Source organism: Ctenopharyngodon idella, chromosome 4 (genome assembly GCF_019924925.1).
Source record: "Ctenopharyngodon idella isolate HZGC_01 chromosome 4, HZGC01, whole genome shotgun sequence".
NCBI lineage: Eukaryota > Metazoa > Chordata > Actinopteri > Cypriniformes > Xenocyprididae > Ctenopharyngodon > Ctenopharyngodon idella.
The window spans coordinates 11210732-11230668 of record NC_067223.1 but is presented as its reverse complement, the minus strand read 5'-3'; the positions used below and the strand labels follow the sequence as shown (position 1 = coordinate 11230668).

The window sequence follows — 19937 nt, the reverse complement described above, 5'->3', positions numbered from 1 at the left end:
TATTGCAGGTTTAAATATAACGCTGCAGAAAGGATGCGATGTAAGTTGATTTTCTACATTGAATATATGAAATATGAATGTGAATTTCTATTTATTCTTGATGGTTCTGTGCACAAATTACATTTTGTTTGCTGTTAATGTTGCAAAACATGATTAAAATCACAAAGTCTGTTTTACTTACCGTTTAAAGCTCAATTGTGATTTCAGAGTCAGACCACTGGAGGATGTTTTCAAAATCTTCTTGATCAGATAGAGAACATTACAGCTCAAGAGCTTTCTGTGACTGTAAGAGAAAGAGAAAAAGGATCAAATAATCAAATCTGTGTCGGTTGATTGATATAGTTATGTCACTCTCTTGACATTTATAATAACTGTATTCATCTGATCAATAAATTAGGCTGTGACCAGCATTTTGACTATGGCATTTAAAGCTTCAGAGAAGATTTTAGAGATATCATCAACATCATCATCATCAGCCAACCAAACTGAACTAACCTCCTATGGAAACCGCATGTTAAAAACCAGCGAGAAACTCATATATACATTGGTGAAGCCGACAGACACAAGTGACAATGTCAGTTTTACTCTTGCTGCTGTAGGTGAGTGGAGAAACTGATATTATTGATGATGAAACTGATTATATATGATGCCAGGGACTTCACAGTATATAGAGCAGAGAGCAGAGGTGGATCACAGGTGGCAGACAGCAACAATGATAAATCCAGCTACAGTAACTATATAATTGAGTATGAGCTACAAATGTTTTAACTGAGAACAGAAATCACTGGCTGTATCTTTTGTTTTTGATGTCATTATTCTGAGGTCAGTATTTTGGTGCAAATTCATCATTTGGTAGAAATGTCCTAAAAACCTTAATCCTGAAAATCTTCGAAAGAAGAAATTGCAACATTAAACACAGGTTCATTTACAGTAAGTAGTTCATGGTTTGGTGACCACAATGTGTTTTGAGAATATTTGAGCATAGAACAATCAACATTCACAAGACATTTACCAAACTCTCAAATGATAAAAACAGAAAGTCAGATTTCAGAAAGGCAGTTTATGGCAATAATCAATAACAATGTTTGATTTTAAACACATTTTCATTCAAACTACATCAGAGATGAAGACCCACTGATAGTGAATATTTATTTTATTTATTTGTCATGAGTGCAAATTGAATGATAGAATTGTATTTTCATTAAAAAGAGATAAATATTGCAAATAAATTAATATAGCACATAACTACTGCTTTGTTTTTAATCAGAGGGACAAGTCTTCATGGTTGGACCAAACGTCACCTTAGATAAAATCCCTCAGCTCAACACGACAAATTCTTCTGTGGACATCGATCTCATTGGAATCGCCAAGAACAACAATGAAAGTATTTGAAATGTTTTAATTTGATTAAATTTAAACAGATGTCATGCCATCACCACATAACCACATATAATTATTTATTTATTTATTCTTTGATAGTTCATGTTTTAACATAGTATTGCATGTAAGCTGTTTCTTTCACACAGGATCTGCTTCTGTGGCATTCATGAGCTACAACACAATGGAGAATCTACTGAAGCCAAACTTATTCAACACACCAAATGACACGGATAAAACCATGATGTCCACCGTGATCTCAGCTACTCTTCCCAAAACCAACAACACTGAACTCACCAAACCAGTCAACTTCACCCTCAAACACATCAGAGTGAGAGTCTGAAATGTGCTTTTGTCCAACCGCAACATCATCTAATATTCAGAGTTATAATATTTTCTGCATGTTCTTTCTTCTTTTTGCAGGAGCTCGACCCCAGCGGTTCTCTGTCCTGTGTGTACTGGAATGTCAGTGAGTGGGTTGTTGATGGTTGTTCTGTTTTAAAGACCAACAGCAGCTTCACCGTGTGTTCCTGTGTCCATCTGTCAACATTCGCTCTCATCATGGAAACCCCATCAAACCAGCTCTCATCAGAGGTACAAAAGTGAACAAGTAAAACTCCTCAAAAGATTGAAACATTGAATGCACTAGCCGAATTCAAATGCAATCTAGAACAGATGGTCAACATGTATAGTGACCATTCAAGAGAAGCACAGATTTGACACACATATCCTCTGACATGTTTTCTCAGAGCGACTCACTGCTGGATCTGTTGAATTTGGTGTGTGTGATCGTGGGGCTGGTGTTCTTCAGTTTGGCCCTGTTGTCCTTCGCCCTTTGTCAGTGGAGTCCTGGAGTGAATAATGTGGCTCGAATCAACCTCTGCATGAGTTTGCTGTTGGCTCACCTTCTGTTCCTGCTCACACAACGGTTCCTGAGCCTTATACGCCCTCAGCAGGTGAGAATGATAAAGGAGCCCTACAGCTCAGCGCAGCCTCACTGACAATCATCATAACCGTCTCTCATTGTCTCCAGGTGTTGTGTGCCGTGATATCAGGTGCTCTACACTTCCTCTTTCTCTCCGGCTTTGTGTGGATGTTCATTGAAGCAGTGCTGCTCTACATCTGTGTGACGAACCTATCACGGATCAGCTCTAAAAAGAGGGAGGTGCTTAGCGGTGGATTCCTGTGTGTGATTGGATATGCGGTTGCTCTAGTTGTGGTGAGCGTGTCTGTCGGGCTGGTCCCTGATGGCTACGGCAGCGAACAGTGAGTTGTTGTTGTTTTTAAGTTGATATGTTTTGAAAGACAAAGCAGCTCCTGGCTTTTGTGACATTACTGCTATCTGATAAAAATACATTTTTACACGCGCTGTATCAACATCACGGACGAGATTAAAATCATTAATGTTTCAATAGTCAACACCTAAATTCATTCAGTTATTATATTGTGTTTTCCTCTAAACAGCTGCTGGATTAAAAGGGATAAAGGTTTTATCTGGAGTTTTCTGGGTCCTGTTACTGTCATACTTGCAGTAAGCACATTTCTTTATTTCTTATGATTTTATTTTGTATTAAAGAGAAAACAAGGTGATTAATTATTATTTTTCTACTTTACAGTTGAACATGATTCTCTTCATCAGCATCATCATCAATCTGAGCTCAACTCTCAAAAATCTGAACGCTGAAATTTCACAGATGAAACAAACCAAGTATCAAACGTTCAGATTTGAACACTCCATAGAAAATATAAATATATAGTCAATAGAGACACATAAACTCTCTTTCTTTCTTTGCAGGACTATGGTGTTTAAAACACTGGCTCAGTTTGTGGTTCTTGGTTGCTCCTGGATTCTGGGTTTCTTCACTAATGGCAGTATGGAGCTGGAGATCATCTTCCTGATCTTAAACTCCCAGCAGGGAACCTTCATCTTCCTGATCTATTGTGTCCTCAATAATGAGGTCAGATATTACTCAATTTACCATCATATTCCCTGACAAAACTGAATATGAAAGACTATTACAGTTGCTACTGCTCTATAGGAAAACCATTTCACAAAATGCAAATCTAGTTTCTTAAAGGGATCATATAATGCTTTTTAATGTTTTAGTGTGTAATGTATCTGTTTGTGCATGTATACGATCTACAAAGTTACAAAGCTCATTGTCTCCCACAAAACAGATTTATTCTATCTAACAGAGAATACTGCTCGAGACCTGCCTAAAACACCTTGATCAAAATCCAGATATTATTTCAAACGTCGTCAACGTCACAATGCCCAGCCAAAATCAAAAGCAAAGAAAGAAGGCAACGCTTCAGTGAATTGTAGTATTGTCATGGAGAAGCTGTGTGTTTGGATGCAAAAGCAAACTACTTTGTTTGGCCTTCTGAAAAATAAAATAAAATTTGGAATCAGAATTTAAGATTTATTTATAAAGCTGTTACTGAGCAGTACAACCCATGCAGCATTACGTTTTATTACAAATGCAAAATCCTGTACTAATCATTGCATTCTTTATGAGATGGTGGGTTGGACATCATTAACCATACGTAGAAAACAGCACTGGTACATTTTTATTTATAAAGCAATGCTAGGTAAACTTCCAGCTTATCTCTGTACCCTTCTTTGTCTTAGTTCTGGCAGAGCTTTGTAGACATCAGCGAACTAGACTCTCTCGTGAACACGCATACGGCCATTGCCAGAAGCCATTGATGATTATAGTTTATAAAGTGTTAGTAACACTTCAGTTTAGGGTCCAATTCTCACTATTAACTAGTTGCTTATTAGCATGCATATTGCTAGGATATTGGCTGTTTATTAGTACTTATAAAGCACATATTAATGCCTTATTCTGCATGACCATATTCTACATCCCTTAATCCTAACCAATACCTAAACTAAACAACTGCATTACTAACTATTAATAAGCAGTAATTAAGAGTTTACTGAGGCAAAACTCATAGTTAATAGTTAATTAATAGTGAGAATTGGACCCTAAAGTGTGACCAAAGTTTTAAATATGTATATTTTTTTTACAAAAACCCATCGCTTCACTTCATGAAGGCATTTATTAACCCACTGGGGTCTTATGGATTAGTTTTATGATGGATGGATGCGCTTTTTGGAGCTCCGAAAACTCAATGCCATTACAAAGCTGGGAAGAGCCATGATATTATTTAACTCTTCCTTTATATAACTATTCCTTTAACCTATTCTACACACAATAAACAAAATGATGAACTTTTAAAATAGCATCATATGACTCCTTTAAAACACCTTTTCTTACCTGTTCATTATAAATTCCATTTTTGTTCATGAGTTCATTCATGTCATACTAGTAGTAAGCATATTTCTTATTTCTCAATTTAATTTATATTAAAGTAAACTAGGTGATTAATTATTCTTTTCTACTTTTCATTTAAACATGATTAACTGGTTAAACTGATCTCATGAACTCACTCAGCTCCTCTCATCTCATTCTTGTCCAGGTCAGGCAGCAGTACAGAAACTGCTTCAGATGTCTTTGCTGTGGACTCCAACAACACTGAGGACTACAGCATCATGTTCAGGAAATAAAAAGCATATTTTTACAGATTTCGCAAAATAAACAAACTTAAATATTTGCAGCTCATACTGTTTACTGCTGTCTATTTGAATGTGGATTAATGTGAGATTTTATATACATTAATACATACATCCTAACTGTAATACTATTACATGTTTAACTAAAAGTATATCTGTATTTTTATAGGCTTCCTTTTATGCTAAGTGATTTATTTATTCTGAAATAAGAATGTCTTGATTATTTTGTCTGTTTTCAATGACATCTCTGCTCATCTACTTTTTGGTTTGTGAATTGTATTATATTTGTTGTAAATATAATAAAATAACTGGTTCATTTGTTTAGAAGTGGATATTTAATTCATTTCATAATGCCTCCTCGATACACAACAATATATATATTGTATTTTATACAAGACCTTTAACAAACATCTAGAACTTGTAACTTCTCTTTTGTATTTACAGTTGAGTGATGACTGCATTCTACAAACAAATTAAATTCAGAAAAATTCAGGTGGTGAAAACATTACATTTAATCTGATATGAATTTAAATTGAGTCTCTATCTTAATTAATTTTAAGATAAATGTTTAACATCAACTTGTCTGAAATACAATACTGAAATTTCAAAGCTCTCAGCAAAACATTTTCTGAATAAATGAGCAAACGGCAAGAAGTCTTTCAATGATCCTGCTCTCCCCTACTTCATTTGTGTGATGAAATAAAACTATGGCATCAAAAGGATAAAAACCTTTAAGCAAAAAACAGCACTTTGTAAAAAAAAAAAAAAAAAAAAAACTTGTTGATTTTGATCACAAATATGGGGTCAAATATGCAGCATTATGCAGTTTGTTTTGTTTGTTTATATTTAGAAGTGAATAATTTCACCTATGATAAAGACTTTCCAAAAAACATCCATAGAGAGATGATCATTGTTTGATCTAATCTTTTAAACAAAATAGGGTATGCATCATGCAAACTGCTGTAATTTGGTATTATGTGGCAAAATACCTGTGAATTTAGAGGTAAAATTTTGTTTAACAAATATATTTAGTTGATAAAAGTCTACATATCCATGGAACTTTTCAAAAACACTGACTCAATCCAAGGTGAAGATGAGAACCATTTAGCAGGTACAGGTTCCAGACTGTGACTAAAATGCTACTATTTGAATGAACCACAAACATTATAGTCCTAATTTGCATTCAGTTCCTTGTCTACACAGTGAAAAAATACAGCAGATTGATATTCTTATTGAGAAAGCAGTGTGGAAAATAAGACAAAGCAATGAATGTTTTGTGTGAAGATTCAACATGAATAATATATCATATCTATTATATTTCTAGCTGATATGCTGTGGTTCATGCAATTCTTTCTTCTTCTGGGTAAGATACACACTGAAACAAATCTTGGTCACTGGTACATTTTCAGCACAGTTAAAGCTTATATTTCTCAAAACTAATTCTAGTTGTTTTAATTATTTAATAACCTATTAATAATATGGATCTTTGACTCTAGCATGTATAGGTTATACAACTGCCACTAGTACAGATTAAATCAGACTGAAGAATGGTGACAACTCCTGTTCTGGATGAGTGGAGAATGTGATAGTGGCAAAGAGTGCTGCTTATTTTGGACAAGGATCAGGACAGATATGGATGGATGATGTAAATTGCATTGGCACTCACTAAAGAACTGTAGGACACCTGGATGGGGAAAACATGACTGTGGACATCATGAAGATGCTAGTGTCCTCTGCCAATGTGAGTTAAAAAAAAAAAAGCATGAATAAAAATGAGACACCATCCAGAACATTACTGGTTCTTGTTTAAACATTGAAATAATGTAACATTCATCATTATTGTCTTTGAAAGATGGCAATTTATCCTCAACAACTGCAATAACAAACTCAACAACAGAAGAGAAGTCTACAACTGCTGCTGCCACCACCAGTTCTCTAAGAAACAACTCTTGTACGTGAAAATTTACCTTTCTTTAACAATGTGCAAACCTTTCATAACATTTTCCAGCGATTTTTAAACAAATCTTGCATTGTGTTTTACCATATTTGAGACATCTGTTAAACTAAGCAGTTACTATAGAAATAAATATATTAAATAATTAGCAAAGAATAAAATGTTAATATTTCCTTATCATAATGTCATAATAAAATAACAGATTAAGTTTCATGTCCCTTTTAGATGACTTTACCTACATCAACGAGTCAAAAAGCTGGATTGATGCACTCGGATACTGCAAAACTCACCACCAGACTTTGGTGCACATTTTAAATGCCACGGCACAACAGTACATCACACAGATGCTGAAGGGTAAAGAAATCCCCAATGGAGTGTGGATCGGGCTTGAATGGAGTATGCTCTTCACTTGTTCGCCCTGGCTGTGGACCGGTGGGCTGTATGTGGACTATGCATCATGGCATCAAATGTATCCAGTGGACAGAGGGAGCAGGTTTTGTGGAAAACTTCTTAAGGATGAAAAGAACGTGTTTGGATGGGTGGATGCTTGCTGCCATGAGCACCTTCCTTTCTTTTGTCAGGTCAGTATGTTACCAGCACTGCATTCATTGATGTGATCTTGATTATAAATAGCTGTGAGTGCAGTATTCATATGTTTTGTCTGTCTTTAACTGAATGCTCAATACTGGTTTAATTCTACAAGTGTGTTACAGGCCCCGCGCGGAAGGCCGTGTTGTCAGATTAGAAAGTCCTGTAGAAACAGGGAAAAAATGAGGAGACCAGTGCTGCAATCCAAGCCACATCCTTCTTCCTGGCGGCATGACTCCCATCCCAGACTGCTCGTATCACCTCTGGTGACAGGTCCTCCGTGCACTCTGCAACATATTTCTCCATATCAAGAGGAAGGCGTGATAGCGTGTCAGCATCGATGTTCGCTTTACCAGGTCGATGTTTGACATCAAAGCGAAAATCTGACAGTTCTCCTACCCAACGATGGCCTACTGCATTCAGTTTTGCAGTGCTCATAACATATGTCAAGGGATTATTATCAGTGTAAATGGTAAAGTGAGGGGTGTAAAACAAATAATCCCTAAACTTCTCGCATACCGCCCACTTTAATGCAAGAAACTCCAGCTTCCCACTATGCAGTCGATAGTTCTTTTCAGCTGGAGAAAGGGTCCTGGAGCCGTATGCGATGACCTGCAACCCTCCATTCTGGTGCTGATAAAGGATAGCCCCGAGGCCCTTTTCTGATGCATCAGTGTGTAGCACGAATGGGAGGTTGAAATCTGGGTAAGCCAAGACCGGTGGATTAACCAGCATGTCAATCAGCAGGTCGAGTGTTTTCTGGTGCTCAATGGTCCATTCCACTGGCGTTCTGGAGGGCATCTGGGGACCCTTTCTCTTCCTTTGACTGTACTGATGCATTGCTGCCCCTGGCTGAGTCTGGAGTAATTCGTAGATTGGTTTGGCCACACGTGAAAAATCTTGTATGAATGGGCGATAATATCCGAGGAATCCAAGGAGTCCTTCGCACCTCTCCCACTGTCTGGGGTCTGTGACTCTTGAGTGCTATCACTGCTTCAAGATCGCGAGGGTCTCACTCCTTGGGCCGACACTAAGCGACCCACATACCGGACTTCCTGGCGGAAGAGTTCACACTTCTCAGGCCTAAGTTTTACTCTGTGGCGCCTAAGAGTCTGAAGAACTTTTCGGATCACTCCTACATGTTCCTCAAATGACTGGGCATAACACAACACATCATCAAGATACAGGGCACAGCACTCATCCCTGAGATCATCCAGCATCTCCTCCATGCTGTGCTGGAATGCCGCAGGTGCATTGGACAGGCCGAATGGAATTCTCACCCACTCATATAGCCCCCACGGAGTGATAAAGGCGGTCATGTGTCTCGAACCCTCGGCTATGAAGCCCTGGTGGTAAGCTTTTCCCTAGGTCGAGGATGCTAAACCAAGAATACCCTCCCAGGGTGTCAATCAGGTCTTGAATTCTTGGCAAAGAGTGTCTGTCTGGTACGGTCTTCCTATTGAGGAGCCGATAATCCACACATAAACGCAGTGAGCCATCCTTTTTTCGAACACAGACTACTGGGGCGGAGTAAGGGGACTTAGATTTTACAATCCACCCTTTTGCCAGAAGGTCTTGAATATAGTCCTTTACTTCTTTGAACAAAGGCTTGGGTATTGAGGAATAAGCACGTTGTACTGGTATGTCATCTTTGAGATTGATGGACATTTGGAGACTCGGGATGAAGCCCACATCATTTCCATCCTGGGCAAAGGATGCAGACTCCTCGTGCAGCATTTGCCTAACCACTGCTTGCTGATCCTCATTCAGATGGCTGAGACTGACAGGTGGGTTCCACAAGGTTGAGCTTTCCTCCATCACTGCCACAGATGCACCATGAACCTTCCAACTGGCCGTTGTTTCCTTAGACCTGTCCGCTTCCAACACCGTCTCAACAGGGTGGACGTACCCTAGGATTGTGTTGCGAGGCAGGGTAATGTCGCATGCAGAGTGGTTGCCGATAGGGACTGCAACGTATGAGCTCTGGAATTCCAAATGTCCTTCACCTATATCCAGCTGCTCCAACTGCACATTGTCCTCATCTGGCTCAAACAGGGCTACTGTGCAAGACTGATCCATTTTGGGTGGTACTCTGCACTTTACCCATTCTACCTGACCTGCCGGTATCAAAACGCTGTCTCGGTTTACTCTCAACCGCCCCCACTGTCCGCTGGGCTCGGGAGCCTGCACAAAACTAACCAGGGTCTGGGCTTCCTCACTTGATACTGCTATTGCGCTGGAGAGCAATGAAACTAAGGTAGGAACTAAATTCTCTGATTGACCCTGAATTAGCTCTTCCACCACATTAAAGCCAAGCAACTGCCTCTCGATTGGGATGTAGCTTACCAGAAAAGGTACATTAATTGAGAGGTCGGGGCTGTCGTTTCCTTGTAAGTTGACGATAATGACAGCCCACCCGGTATCAAGCAAAACTGCTTTCCCTGCAGTTTTTGCTTCCGGAGACATCCTCGAGCCCGGTGCCCCTCTTCGCCACAGAGAAAACAATGAGTGCAGTTCTGTTGTCCGGCTTCAACACACCTGGGGCAACCCCGAAGTTTTGCTCCTCGCTGTGGGAGGTGACCTCTTACGAAACATTGACAGGTGTGTTCAGGTTGTGGCCTCAGTGTTGACTGGCACATGGAATCTACCATACTGGTAAGTGCATCAATGCGAGCAGTAAGTTGTATTATTGGATCGTTTTTAATTTTCTGACCAGGCGCCTCCTTTACCTCTCTGTCAGGTTCACTCTCAAGTTGGGTAGAGCTTGCATTACTTTGCTTGGGACGAGTTATTGGACCCAACCTTCGCGCTCGCTCGTTTTCATCATTAGTGATTTTCATCACATTTCTCACGATAGCCTCATCTGTGATACTGTGGTCAGCCAGCAGAGGTTTAAGCTCACTCCTGACATCTTTATACGTGTGCCCCAGGCCCTGATACACGGTATGGAGGAACACATCTTGGATTGTGGCTGGGCTGTACCTCACATCCGTGTTAGACTGTTTGATAGCAAAGAGAATTTTCTGCTTAAGGCCTATTACCCTGTACAGGAACTGTTGAGGAGTTTCGGTCTCCACCTGTTTTGCACACATTAGTTCCTGAAATAACTCTGTGCTGCTTTTGTCCCCTAGGTGTGACTGCAGGAACCTCTTAAGCTCCTCCACTGTCATATCTTCTTTATTCATAATCATTTCTTTGAAGTTACCGGGTTTGATTGCACGTAATATTCCCCTGACCAGTTCAGCTTCACTGAAATTCTCTTTGACTCCATCATCAATCTGTCGGCACACATTGGCGTATGTGATGTCGGATGCATAGTCACCAATTTGCCCCCCTTGTATCTTAAATTCACGACGTTGCAGGCAGGAGAGGTCTCATAACGAGACTACTTTTTCAGTGATCCCCTGTGAGGTACGTTCAACATTATTACTATTCACAGGCCTGTCACTGTGTATCACAGGTGGGCTAGGGGTGGAGTGCTGTATATGTGGTGTAAGATACTGAATGAGTTTTCTGCTCAACTCTTCGAAATCTGAATGTCTGACAGTAGGATTGGTGCTAGGATTTGTATCTAACCCTCTAACTTTCCCTAGATCAGATGCATTTTCAGGCGATTCTACATGCACAGTGTCTGTAGTGATCATGTGACCTGTAGAGGTGTGTGTATGTGAAGTAGGTGCAGGGCATACATCAACATCAACATCAACATTACTCTCAACCTCACCATGATGATGACAAGGCGCTGCAGCACCATACTCTTGTACAACAGCCTCCACAGTCCCTTGTAAAACCAAAAGTTCAGTCATACCTCTGTCCTCTGATTCTAACAGGTGAGTGCTGTACATAAGGGCATTGATGTATTCAAGACAGCCCTCTTGATCTTCAGCGTCAAGTTCAGAGAAGTCCCTTTCTGGTATTGGACCGATGCTTTTGGCAACTTGGAACAGTTCAACAGCGGACAGGTTGAGTAGCCTTTTCCTGATGTCCCAAACCAGGCCCTTGCGTACTCGATCAGCCATGATGACCTATTTTCCACGGTCCCTCGAGCCACTCACGCAGTCACCAGCTTTCTGGACCCCTCTTCTCACTGACGTTGTCGCCTAATGGATCACTGCATCAGCGTCCACACTCTGTTGGTCCTCAGGATCAGGTTTTATGGATCGACTTCCGTGGGCATCAGGAGCCGATCCCGGACGAGCCCCCACAAATCTTTTACAGGCCCCGTGCGGAAGGCCATGTTGGCAGATTAGAAAGTCCTGTAGAAACAAGGAAAAAATGAGGAGACCGGAGCAACTCTGTGTGTTTCGCACATAATCCCCAGCAATTGTGAGGGCACTGGCGCACAATGCTCCTCTGCACGAGTCCACAGTTCCCTTTCAAAATAAGAGTCCCACTCTCACTCAACAAAAGATCATTTGACATTTTCCAGTTTCCCGTTACATTTAACATATAAAACATAAGCAAAAATGAAAAAATACATATGGAAAAACGTTTTCTTCCAAAACCACAATATTCAAAATGTGTACATACTTTAAGGTGTCACAAGTGCCTTAAAGAGCTAATGGAGACTAAAATAACTCTCTTTTGTCATGTCTTATCAGGGATGAAACACTAGGTGGAGCTGTTTCCATGTTTGGAGTCGGTTGGTGATGATCACAGAATGTCATGATGCTTTGATAAACATTTTTTGTTTTCTTTCTAAACAAGTTACAGTAATATGCAGCCCTGTGGTGTGGACTTGCATTTGCATTAAAAAATTATTTGCATTACAAAATTACAAATTGTGCCTCAACAAGTAAAGTCATAACATAATGATACATTTACAAATCATTAGTTAATGATTAATTAAAACAGACAACTGGAAGTTGAAGTACATGGCTTCAACCCATTGTGGTAGTTAACACATTAACTTACACTTTTAGTTAATAAAATATGTTATTAAGGATTTAATACATTATGACACATTTAATTAATAACAATTCATATATTACTTAATCTATTAATCATATAGAAACTTTAGTAGTTGCTGATGCAGTAATCATTAATTAATGGTTTGAGATGATCTATATGGCTAATGAACTTTATTAAAGTAAATGTTAGTTCTGTGTGTCTATGGTTTGAGGTTTCTTTGAGATTCTTGTGCTTATTTATTTCAAAAGTTTTTTTTATTAACATTTTTTTCCCTTAATTTCGAATTTAAATGTTTTAATTGCAGTGAGATTTTAGTGTCATGCATAATTCATAACTAGTAATTCATTTAAATAATGATTTTGAATGTTTCTCTAAAGATGTTAGGCTAATAGTAGGCTACTATCAACTGGTAACAAATCATTTGCATTGCAAAATGTCTGCATTTGCTATTTTAATAAATCTGCATTATCAATATTTTCATAGAACTGTAATAAAGTGTTTTTCAATCTTCAAACTTTATGAGTTTATATTGAAATAAAAATCTAATAAACCTTTATTTCAAAATAAATCTTGAGCAGTTTGCTTTTTGTATGTAAATACTGTAGCATAATTTGGCTAAGATGAATTTGAAATTAAAGTGATAATATATTTTTTGAAAAAAGTATAGTTTATTTTTATAATACATTAATATTATTAATATATAACCTCATCCGGATATGTGAGGGGGGCGACAGCCTTTGTGACCCCTACTGGCCACTTAGAATATTCCGTTATGCTGTATGGCCTGGTCAACCTCCCCTCTGTATTCCAGGACTTCATGTGTGAGGTGCCCCGGGAATTTCTCCTTCGATCTGTTGTGGTCTACATCGACGACATCTTGATCTACTCCCGGAGCCTAAGCGAACATCACCAACATGTTGCGGAGGTCCTCCAAGGACTTTGTGAATTCAACCTCTTCCTCAAAGCTGAGAAGTGTCAATTCCATCAGTCTGAGATCCAGTTCTTCAGTTACATCGTCAAGGAGAACGGTATCGCCATAGACGAGAGGAAGGTGGAAGCTATCCGCAACTGGCCCATTCCCAAAACTGTGAAAGAACTTCAAAGATTCCTTGGTTTCGATAACTTCTATCACCGCTTCATTCTCTACTACAGCTCCATTGTCAGTCGACTCACATCCCTTCTCCATGGTAAGCCCAAGTCTCTGTCCTGGCCTCCTGAAGCCGACTCTGCCTTTAACATCCTAAATCAAGCCTTCAGCTCTGCCCCGTTCCTTATCCATCCAGATCCAATCTACTGTTCATCGTAGAGGTGGATGCCTCCACCACTGGTGTTGGAGCGGTGCTTTTCGAGCAGCAGGGGACGCCTTCTAGACTCCATCAATGTGCATACTTCTCGCGTAAGTTCAACCCGGCAGAGAAGAACTATGATATTGGCAATCAAGAGCTTCTTGCCATTAAACTAGCACTGGAAGAGTGGAGGCACTGGCTTGAAGGGGCTCGTCATCAGTTCACCGTCTTGACAAATCATAAAAACCTTCAGTATCTCAGAGATGCCAAACGTCTCAATCCACGCCAGGTTTGTTGGGCTTTATTCTTTATCAGGTTTGACTTCAATATAGCCTATAGCCCTGGTACCAAGAATGGTAGAGCTGACGTCCTATCACATCTTCACTCCCTTGAGGAAACTTCTGAACAGCCAGAATCCATCCACTATCGTCTGTTTGTCAATCCCATCCAGTGGTGTGCTGAGAATGTCCAAGCCAGTGCCTCTGAAAATCCTCTGCCAAGTTGCCCACCTGGACGACAGTATGTGTCAAGGGCTCAGAGAATCCACCTCATTCAAAGTGCTCACTCCTCTGTTGGTACTGGTCACACAGGGGCCAATCAAACCCTCTCACTGCTACAAGGCCGCTTCAGGTGGCCCAATATGGCATGGGACATCAGAAGGTTCGTGAGTGGATGTACAGATTGCGCCATCTCCAAAACACCACGACATCTGCCTTCCAGTAAACTCCTTCCTCTGCCTGTCCCAAATCGTCCCTACTCTAGGAGTGGATTTTATCACAGATCTCCCAGCTTCACAAGGTAACACTTGCCAACACCTGTCATCTTCTTCCCCTCAAGGGTTTACCCACAGCTATGAAAACCGCTGAACTTCTGTTCAACCATGTATTCAGATACTTCAGAATACCTGAGGACATTGTATCTGATAGGGCCCCCCAGTTCATCTCCAGAGTATGGAAAGCCTTCATGAAGCTCCTAGATGTGACTGTAAGCCTGCCTTCAAGTTACCATCCTCAGACTAATGGGCAGACAGAACGGAAGGTACAGGAGATCGGTCGCTTCCTCCGAACCTTCTGCCAAAACCACCAGAACTCCTGGAGCCAGTTCCTAGCATGGGCCGAGTGCATTTTTCTTATTTTGGAATCACCTGCCTTCTTGGCTCCTCCCTTCAGATGCCCTTAGACAATGATCAACATCAGAAAGAAAGCTCTTACTGTGCAACAGTCCATATTCAGAGCCATTGAGAATGTAATCCTATTAAATGCTCAATTAGCCATAAAACCAAGAGTGAATTATTCATCTGCAATACATTGCAGAAACACTGTTTGATGTAAGAACAACATTCAACATATTTTTTCATGTCGTGATTTGATTTCAATGCGAATCCACTCAATTATTTGGGAATTATGAGAATGCTCTGCTTTGTATTTAACTTTTGAGCTATTTATATATTAGAGCTTTTTAAAAGGCTGTGTAGAAGAGATCTGTCAGTATTCAAAAATGAAATCATTTTGGTGGGCCAGCCAAAAAAATTTTTTTGTAGGCAAGTTTCATTTACAAAGACATGCAAAGCACATGGAAAAAAATGTCAGAAGTCACGAACGCTAGTGCTCTAGATTTGTTTGTATTTCCATGGACACCCTGGGGCCCGTTTCAATAAGGACATTCAACCAACTAAAAAGTTAAAAACTGAACTCTGAGTTGACTTACCCTGAGATGGGAAACTCTAAGTTTTTGGTTTCAAAACAGCTGAATTGAGTTAGTTCAATCAATTCTGAGTAGGCTGACTCTGAGTTAAGCGCATACACCATGACTATGAAAAGCCATTATCAATGCAGCTCCAATATTACGATTCACCAAGGCAACAGCACCAAACAAAAAGATGTTAACATGTTTAAGCCTGTCATTATGATGTTACAAGTTTAATTCTTATCACTGTTATAATATCAGAGGTGAAAACTTGCAGAATGGTAAGTTATTGAACTAATATTCATTTATTTTCATGGTATAAATAAATAATAAATAAATAAATAAATACATATATAAATAATTTAAGTGCATTTTTCTTATTTTGCAAATTATCTGGCAATGGGGTAAGAAAAATAAGGCCATTTACACTAAATGGAAATAGCATATTTTCTTAGCCATAGATGCTATATTCTATTTACCATAAAGATAGCAGTTCTTTGCAATAAGTGTAAATTAAATAAGTAATTAAATAAATTAAATAAAGTAATTAAATAAGTAATTAAATAAAAAGTAATTAGATGCTATTTATACTTTATATTGGCAGATATAGTTTTCCTTAGACTGGGCAGTTTGCACATTTTCATGTTTAAATAGTCATTTGATTATGGACAGGTATTGTGCGAATTCCTGGATGTTTTGTTAATCAAATGCGGATCCCAATGTTATTTACTGGGTGGACAAAAAATGTATAGGTGTACATTTACATCTATATGAATTCATTTGGATGTCCACACAGCAGGTGTTCAGGTTGTAGAGTGGCTGTGAACAAGAGGAAAGCAGTCAGTATAACTGTCACACGTCCACTTCACTTTTCAAACAGACTAACTCAATCCTAGATGAAGCAGTAGTCACAGACAACCATCTAACCAGGTATTTCTATAAAAGCATTAGCATATAAAAATATATCATCAGTGTTTTTTTATGTACTTTTGCATTCATGTGATGGACTATGTTTCAAATATTATTTTAATAATAATAATAATAATAATATATTTTTGTCTTACATGTTCACTGACAGTCCACACTTGTGATGTTTAAAAGTAATTTTACATGATTACTGCCCATCAGTACCCATCATAAATGTGTAATTACACTGTAAAAAGGGCACCTTAAAATAAAGTGCAACCAAAAAATGTAACTGTAAACATTGCATTTGTGTGATACATTATTACTATTTAAAGTACTAGAAGATGCTTAAACATTCAAATTATTTTATGCTTTCATTCATCATTGCTGATATTTACGAACCACATTACACTAATTTGCTTTCATAAGTATGTACTTCTCTTTATAAATAAGACTGGAAGCCATATGAATGTAAAATGTTTTGTATGAAAATTCTAGAAACAGTAAACCAAGGTATATTTCACATCTAATATCATATGAAATATATTTACAGCCAAAATGTTGTGGTCCGTGCAAATCTTTCTGCTTCTGGGTAAGGAGACCAACATACTGACACAAAACTTAGTCTCTGTATAATCTTTTGTCTGATGACCAATATCTTCTGAAATAAGAGCTCATAGAAAAACTAATCTGCATCTGTAACTCTCTAACATGCACAGGATGCACAACTGTCATTGGCACTGACATCAGACTGGTGAATGGCAGTGACTTCTGTTCTGGACGAGTGGAGGTTCTCTATAATGGAACATGGGGAACAGTGTGTGATAATGGCTGGGATCTGTCAGATGCTGCAGTGGTGTGTAGAGAGATGGGATGTGGGAATGTGATAGAGGCAAAGAGTTCTGCTTATTTTGGACAAGGATCAGGACAGACATGGATGGATGATGTAAAGTGTGCTGGGAATGAGTCTACACTAAAAACCTGTAGGACACCTGGATGGGGAAGACATAACTGTGGACATCATGAAGATGCTGGAGTCATCTGCAACTGTGAGTCAAAAACATTCATAATTGAAGCACAAATTTAATATTGTACATTTTATTTTGTAAAGGAATGACCCTAGAGAGCTAGATATAAGAAAACATGAATTAAAGAAGGTCTTGTTCTATCAAATGTCATATGTCACTGATCTTTTCCAAATAAAAGAAGATAAACAAATATATGGGAGGAAAAGAAACAACTTACTTGTGTCTTTATATTATTTGTGTGGATAACAGCTGTCAGGTTGGTAAACGGCAGTGACTCCTGTTCTGGACGAGTGGAGGTTCTCTATAATGGAACATGGGGAACAGTGTGTGATGATGGCTGGGATCTGTCAGATGCTGCAGTGGTGTGTAGAGAGATGGGCTGTGGGAATGTGATAGAGGCAAAGAGTGAAGCTTATTTTGGACAAGGATCAGGACAGATATGGATGGATGATGTAAATTGTGCTGGCACTGAGTCCTCAATAAAGAACTGTAGGACACCTGGATGGGGAAGACATGACTGTGAGCATTATGAAGATGCTGGAGTCATCTGCAACTGTGAGTCAAAAACATTCATAACTGAATAATTGAATATTGTACATTTTCTTTTTAAGGAATGACCCAAGAGAGCTAAATAGAAGAAATCTTGAATTAAAGAAGGTCTTGTTCTTTCATATGCCATATGTCATTGCTCTTTTTCAAATAAAAGAAGGCAAACAAATATGTGGGGGGAAAAAACAACTTACTTATTATATTATTTGTGTGGATTATAGCTATAAAGCTGGTTAATGGCAGTGACTCCTGTTCTGGACGAGTGGAGGTTCTCTATAATGGAACATGGGGAACAGTGTGTGATGATGGCTGGGATCTGTCAGATGCTGCAGTGGTGTGTAGAGAGATGGGATGTAGGAATGTGATCGAGGCAAAGAGTGAATCTTATTATGGACAAGGATCAGGACAGATATGGATGGATGATGTAAAGTGTGCTGGGAATGAGTCCTCACTAAGGCACTGTAGGACATCTGGATGGGGAATACATGACTGTGGACATCATAAAGATGCTGGAGTCATCTGCAACTGTGAGTTTAAAACATTCATAATTGAAGCACAAATTTAATATTGTATATTTTAATTTGTAAAGGAATGACCCTAGAGAGCTAGATATAAGAAATCATGAATTATAAAAGGTCTTGTTCTTTCAAATGCCATATGTCGCTGATCTTTTTCAAATAAAAGAAGATACAGCAACTATGTATAATATATGTGGGAGGAAAAAAACAACTTACTTGTGTCTTTATATTATTTCTGTGGATAACAGCAGTCAGGTTGGTAAACGGCAGTGACTCCTGTTCTGGACGAGTGGAGGTTCACTATAATGGAACATGGGGAACAGTGTGTGATGATGACTGGGATCTGACAGATGCTGCAGTGGTGTGTAGAGAGATGGACTGTGGGAAGGTGATAGAAGCAAAGAGTGCTGCTTATTTTGGACAAGGATCAGGACAGATATTGATGGATGATGTTCAGTGTTCTGGGAATGAATCTACACTAAAAAACTGTTCATCAAATGGATGGGGAGTACACAACTGTAGTCATCAAAAAGATGCCGGAGTCATCTGCCAATGTGAGCCAAAATATTCAAAGAATTTAAATAATGTTTTATAATAAATTAAAAAGAATCGATTTATAGTTTTTCATATTATGTGGATAACAGCTGTCAGGTTGGTGAATGGCAGTGACCCCTGTTCTGGACGAGTGGAGGTTCTCTATAATGGAACATGGGGAACAGTGTGTGATGATGACTGGGATCTGTCAGATGCTGCAGTGGTGTGTAGAGAGATGGGATGTGGGAATGTGATTGAGGCAAAGAGTGGTGCTTATTTTGGACAAGGATCAGGACAGATATGTATGGAAGATGTAAATTGTGCTGGCACTGAGTCCTCACTAAAAACGTGTTGGACAAGTGGATGGGGAATACATGACTGTGAGCATTATGAAGATGCTGGAGTCATCTGCAACTGTGAGTCAAAAACATTCATAACTGAATAATTGAATATTGTACATTTTCTTTTTAAATGAATGATCCAAGAGAGCTAAATAGAAGAAATCTTGAATTAAAGAAGGTCTTGTTCTTTCATATGCCATATGTCATTGCTCTTTTTCAAATAAAAGAAGGCAAACAAATATGTGGGGGGAAAAAACAACTTACTTATTATATTATTTGGTTGGATTATAGCTATAAAGCTGGTTAATGGCAGTGACTCCTGTTCTGGACGAGTGGAGGTTCTCTATAATGGAACATGGGGAACAGTGTGTGATGATGGCTGGGATCTGTCAGATGCTGCAGTGGTGTGTAGAGAGATGGGATGTAGGAATGTGATCGAGGCAAAGAGTGAATCTTATTATGGACAAGGATCAGGACAGATATGGATGGATGATGTAAAGTGTGCTGGGAATGAGTCCTCACTAAGGCACTGTAGGACATCTGGATGGGGAATACATGACTGTGGACATCATAAAGATGCTGGAGTCATCTGCAACTGTGAGTTTAAAACATTCATAATTGAAGCACAAATTTAATATTGTACATTTTAATTTGTAAAGGAATGACCCTAGAGAGCTAG

The 19937-nt window shown here is 39.0% G+C and overlaps 2 protein-coding genes across 2 annotated transcripts; both read left to right on the top strand.

Moving 5' to 3' along the window:
- The first annotated feature begins 188 nt into the window (after nucleotides 1-188).
- Nucleotides 189-6898, top strand: LOC127510534 (adhesion G protein-coupled receptor E3-like). The gene is made up of 11 exons (XM_051890116.1): nucleotides 189-285; nucleotides 398-599; nucleotides 1268-1384; nucleotides 1527-1708; nucleotides 1801-1971; nucleotides 2127-2333; nucleotides 2411-2643; nucleotides 2842-2908; nucleotides 2994-3085; nucleotides 3173-3335; nucleotides 4864-6898. Exons 2-11 carry the CDS (start codon nucleotides 419-421, stop codon nucleotides 4921-4923), a joined length of 1473 nt encoding a protein of 490 aa, XP_051746076.1. The 5' UTR covers nucleotides 189-285; nucleotides 398-418; the 3' UTR covers nucleotides 4924-6898.
- Nucleotides 6899-13182: 6284 nt separating this feature from the next.
- LOC127511441 (deleted in malignant brain tumors 1 protein-like) lies at nucleotides 13183-19893 on the top strand. Its single transcript, XM_051892254.1, has 7 exons — nucleotides 13183-13597; nucleotides 17008-17337; nucleotides 17566-17871; nucleotides 18087-18392; nucleotides 18632-18937; nucleotides 19028-19333; nucleotides 19550-19893. The coding sequence occupies exons 1-7, from the start codon at nucleotides 13183-13185 to the stop codon at nucleotides 19891-19893; spliced, it is 2313 nt and encodes a 770-aa protein (XP_051748214.1).
- The last annotated feature ends 44 nt before the right edge of the window (nucleotides 19894-19937 follow it).

Coding starts and splice junctions, on each gene's coding strand:
- LOC127510534 (XM_051890116.1), top strand. CDS start 419: ATGGCATTTAAAGCTTCAGAGAAGATTTTAGAGATATCATCAACATCA. Junction 1,972..2,126: donor CAAACCAGCTCTCATCAGAG/GTACAAAAGTGA, acceptor ATGTTTTCTCAG/AGCGACTCACTGCTGGATCT. Junction 3,086..3,172: donor TCACAGATGAAACAAACCAA/GTATCAAACGTT, acceptor CTTTCTTTGCAG/GACTATGGTGTTTAAAACAC.
- LOC127511441 (XM_051892254.1), top strand. CDS start 13,183: ATGCTGTATGGCCTGGTCAACCTCCCCTCTGTATTCCAGGACTTCATG. Junction 13,598..17,007: donor ACTCACATCCCTTCTCCATG/GTAAGCCCAAGT, acceptor TAACATGCACAG/GATGCACAACTGTCATTGGC. Junction 17,338..17,565: donor TGCTGGAGTCATCTGCAACT/GTGAGTCAAAAA, acceptor TGTGGATAACAG/CTGTCAGGTTGGTAAACGGC.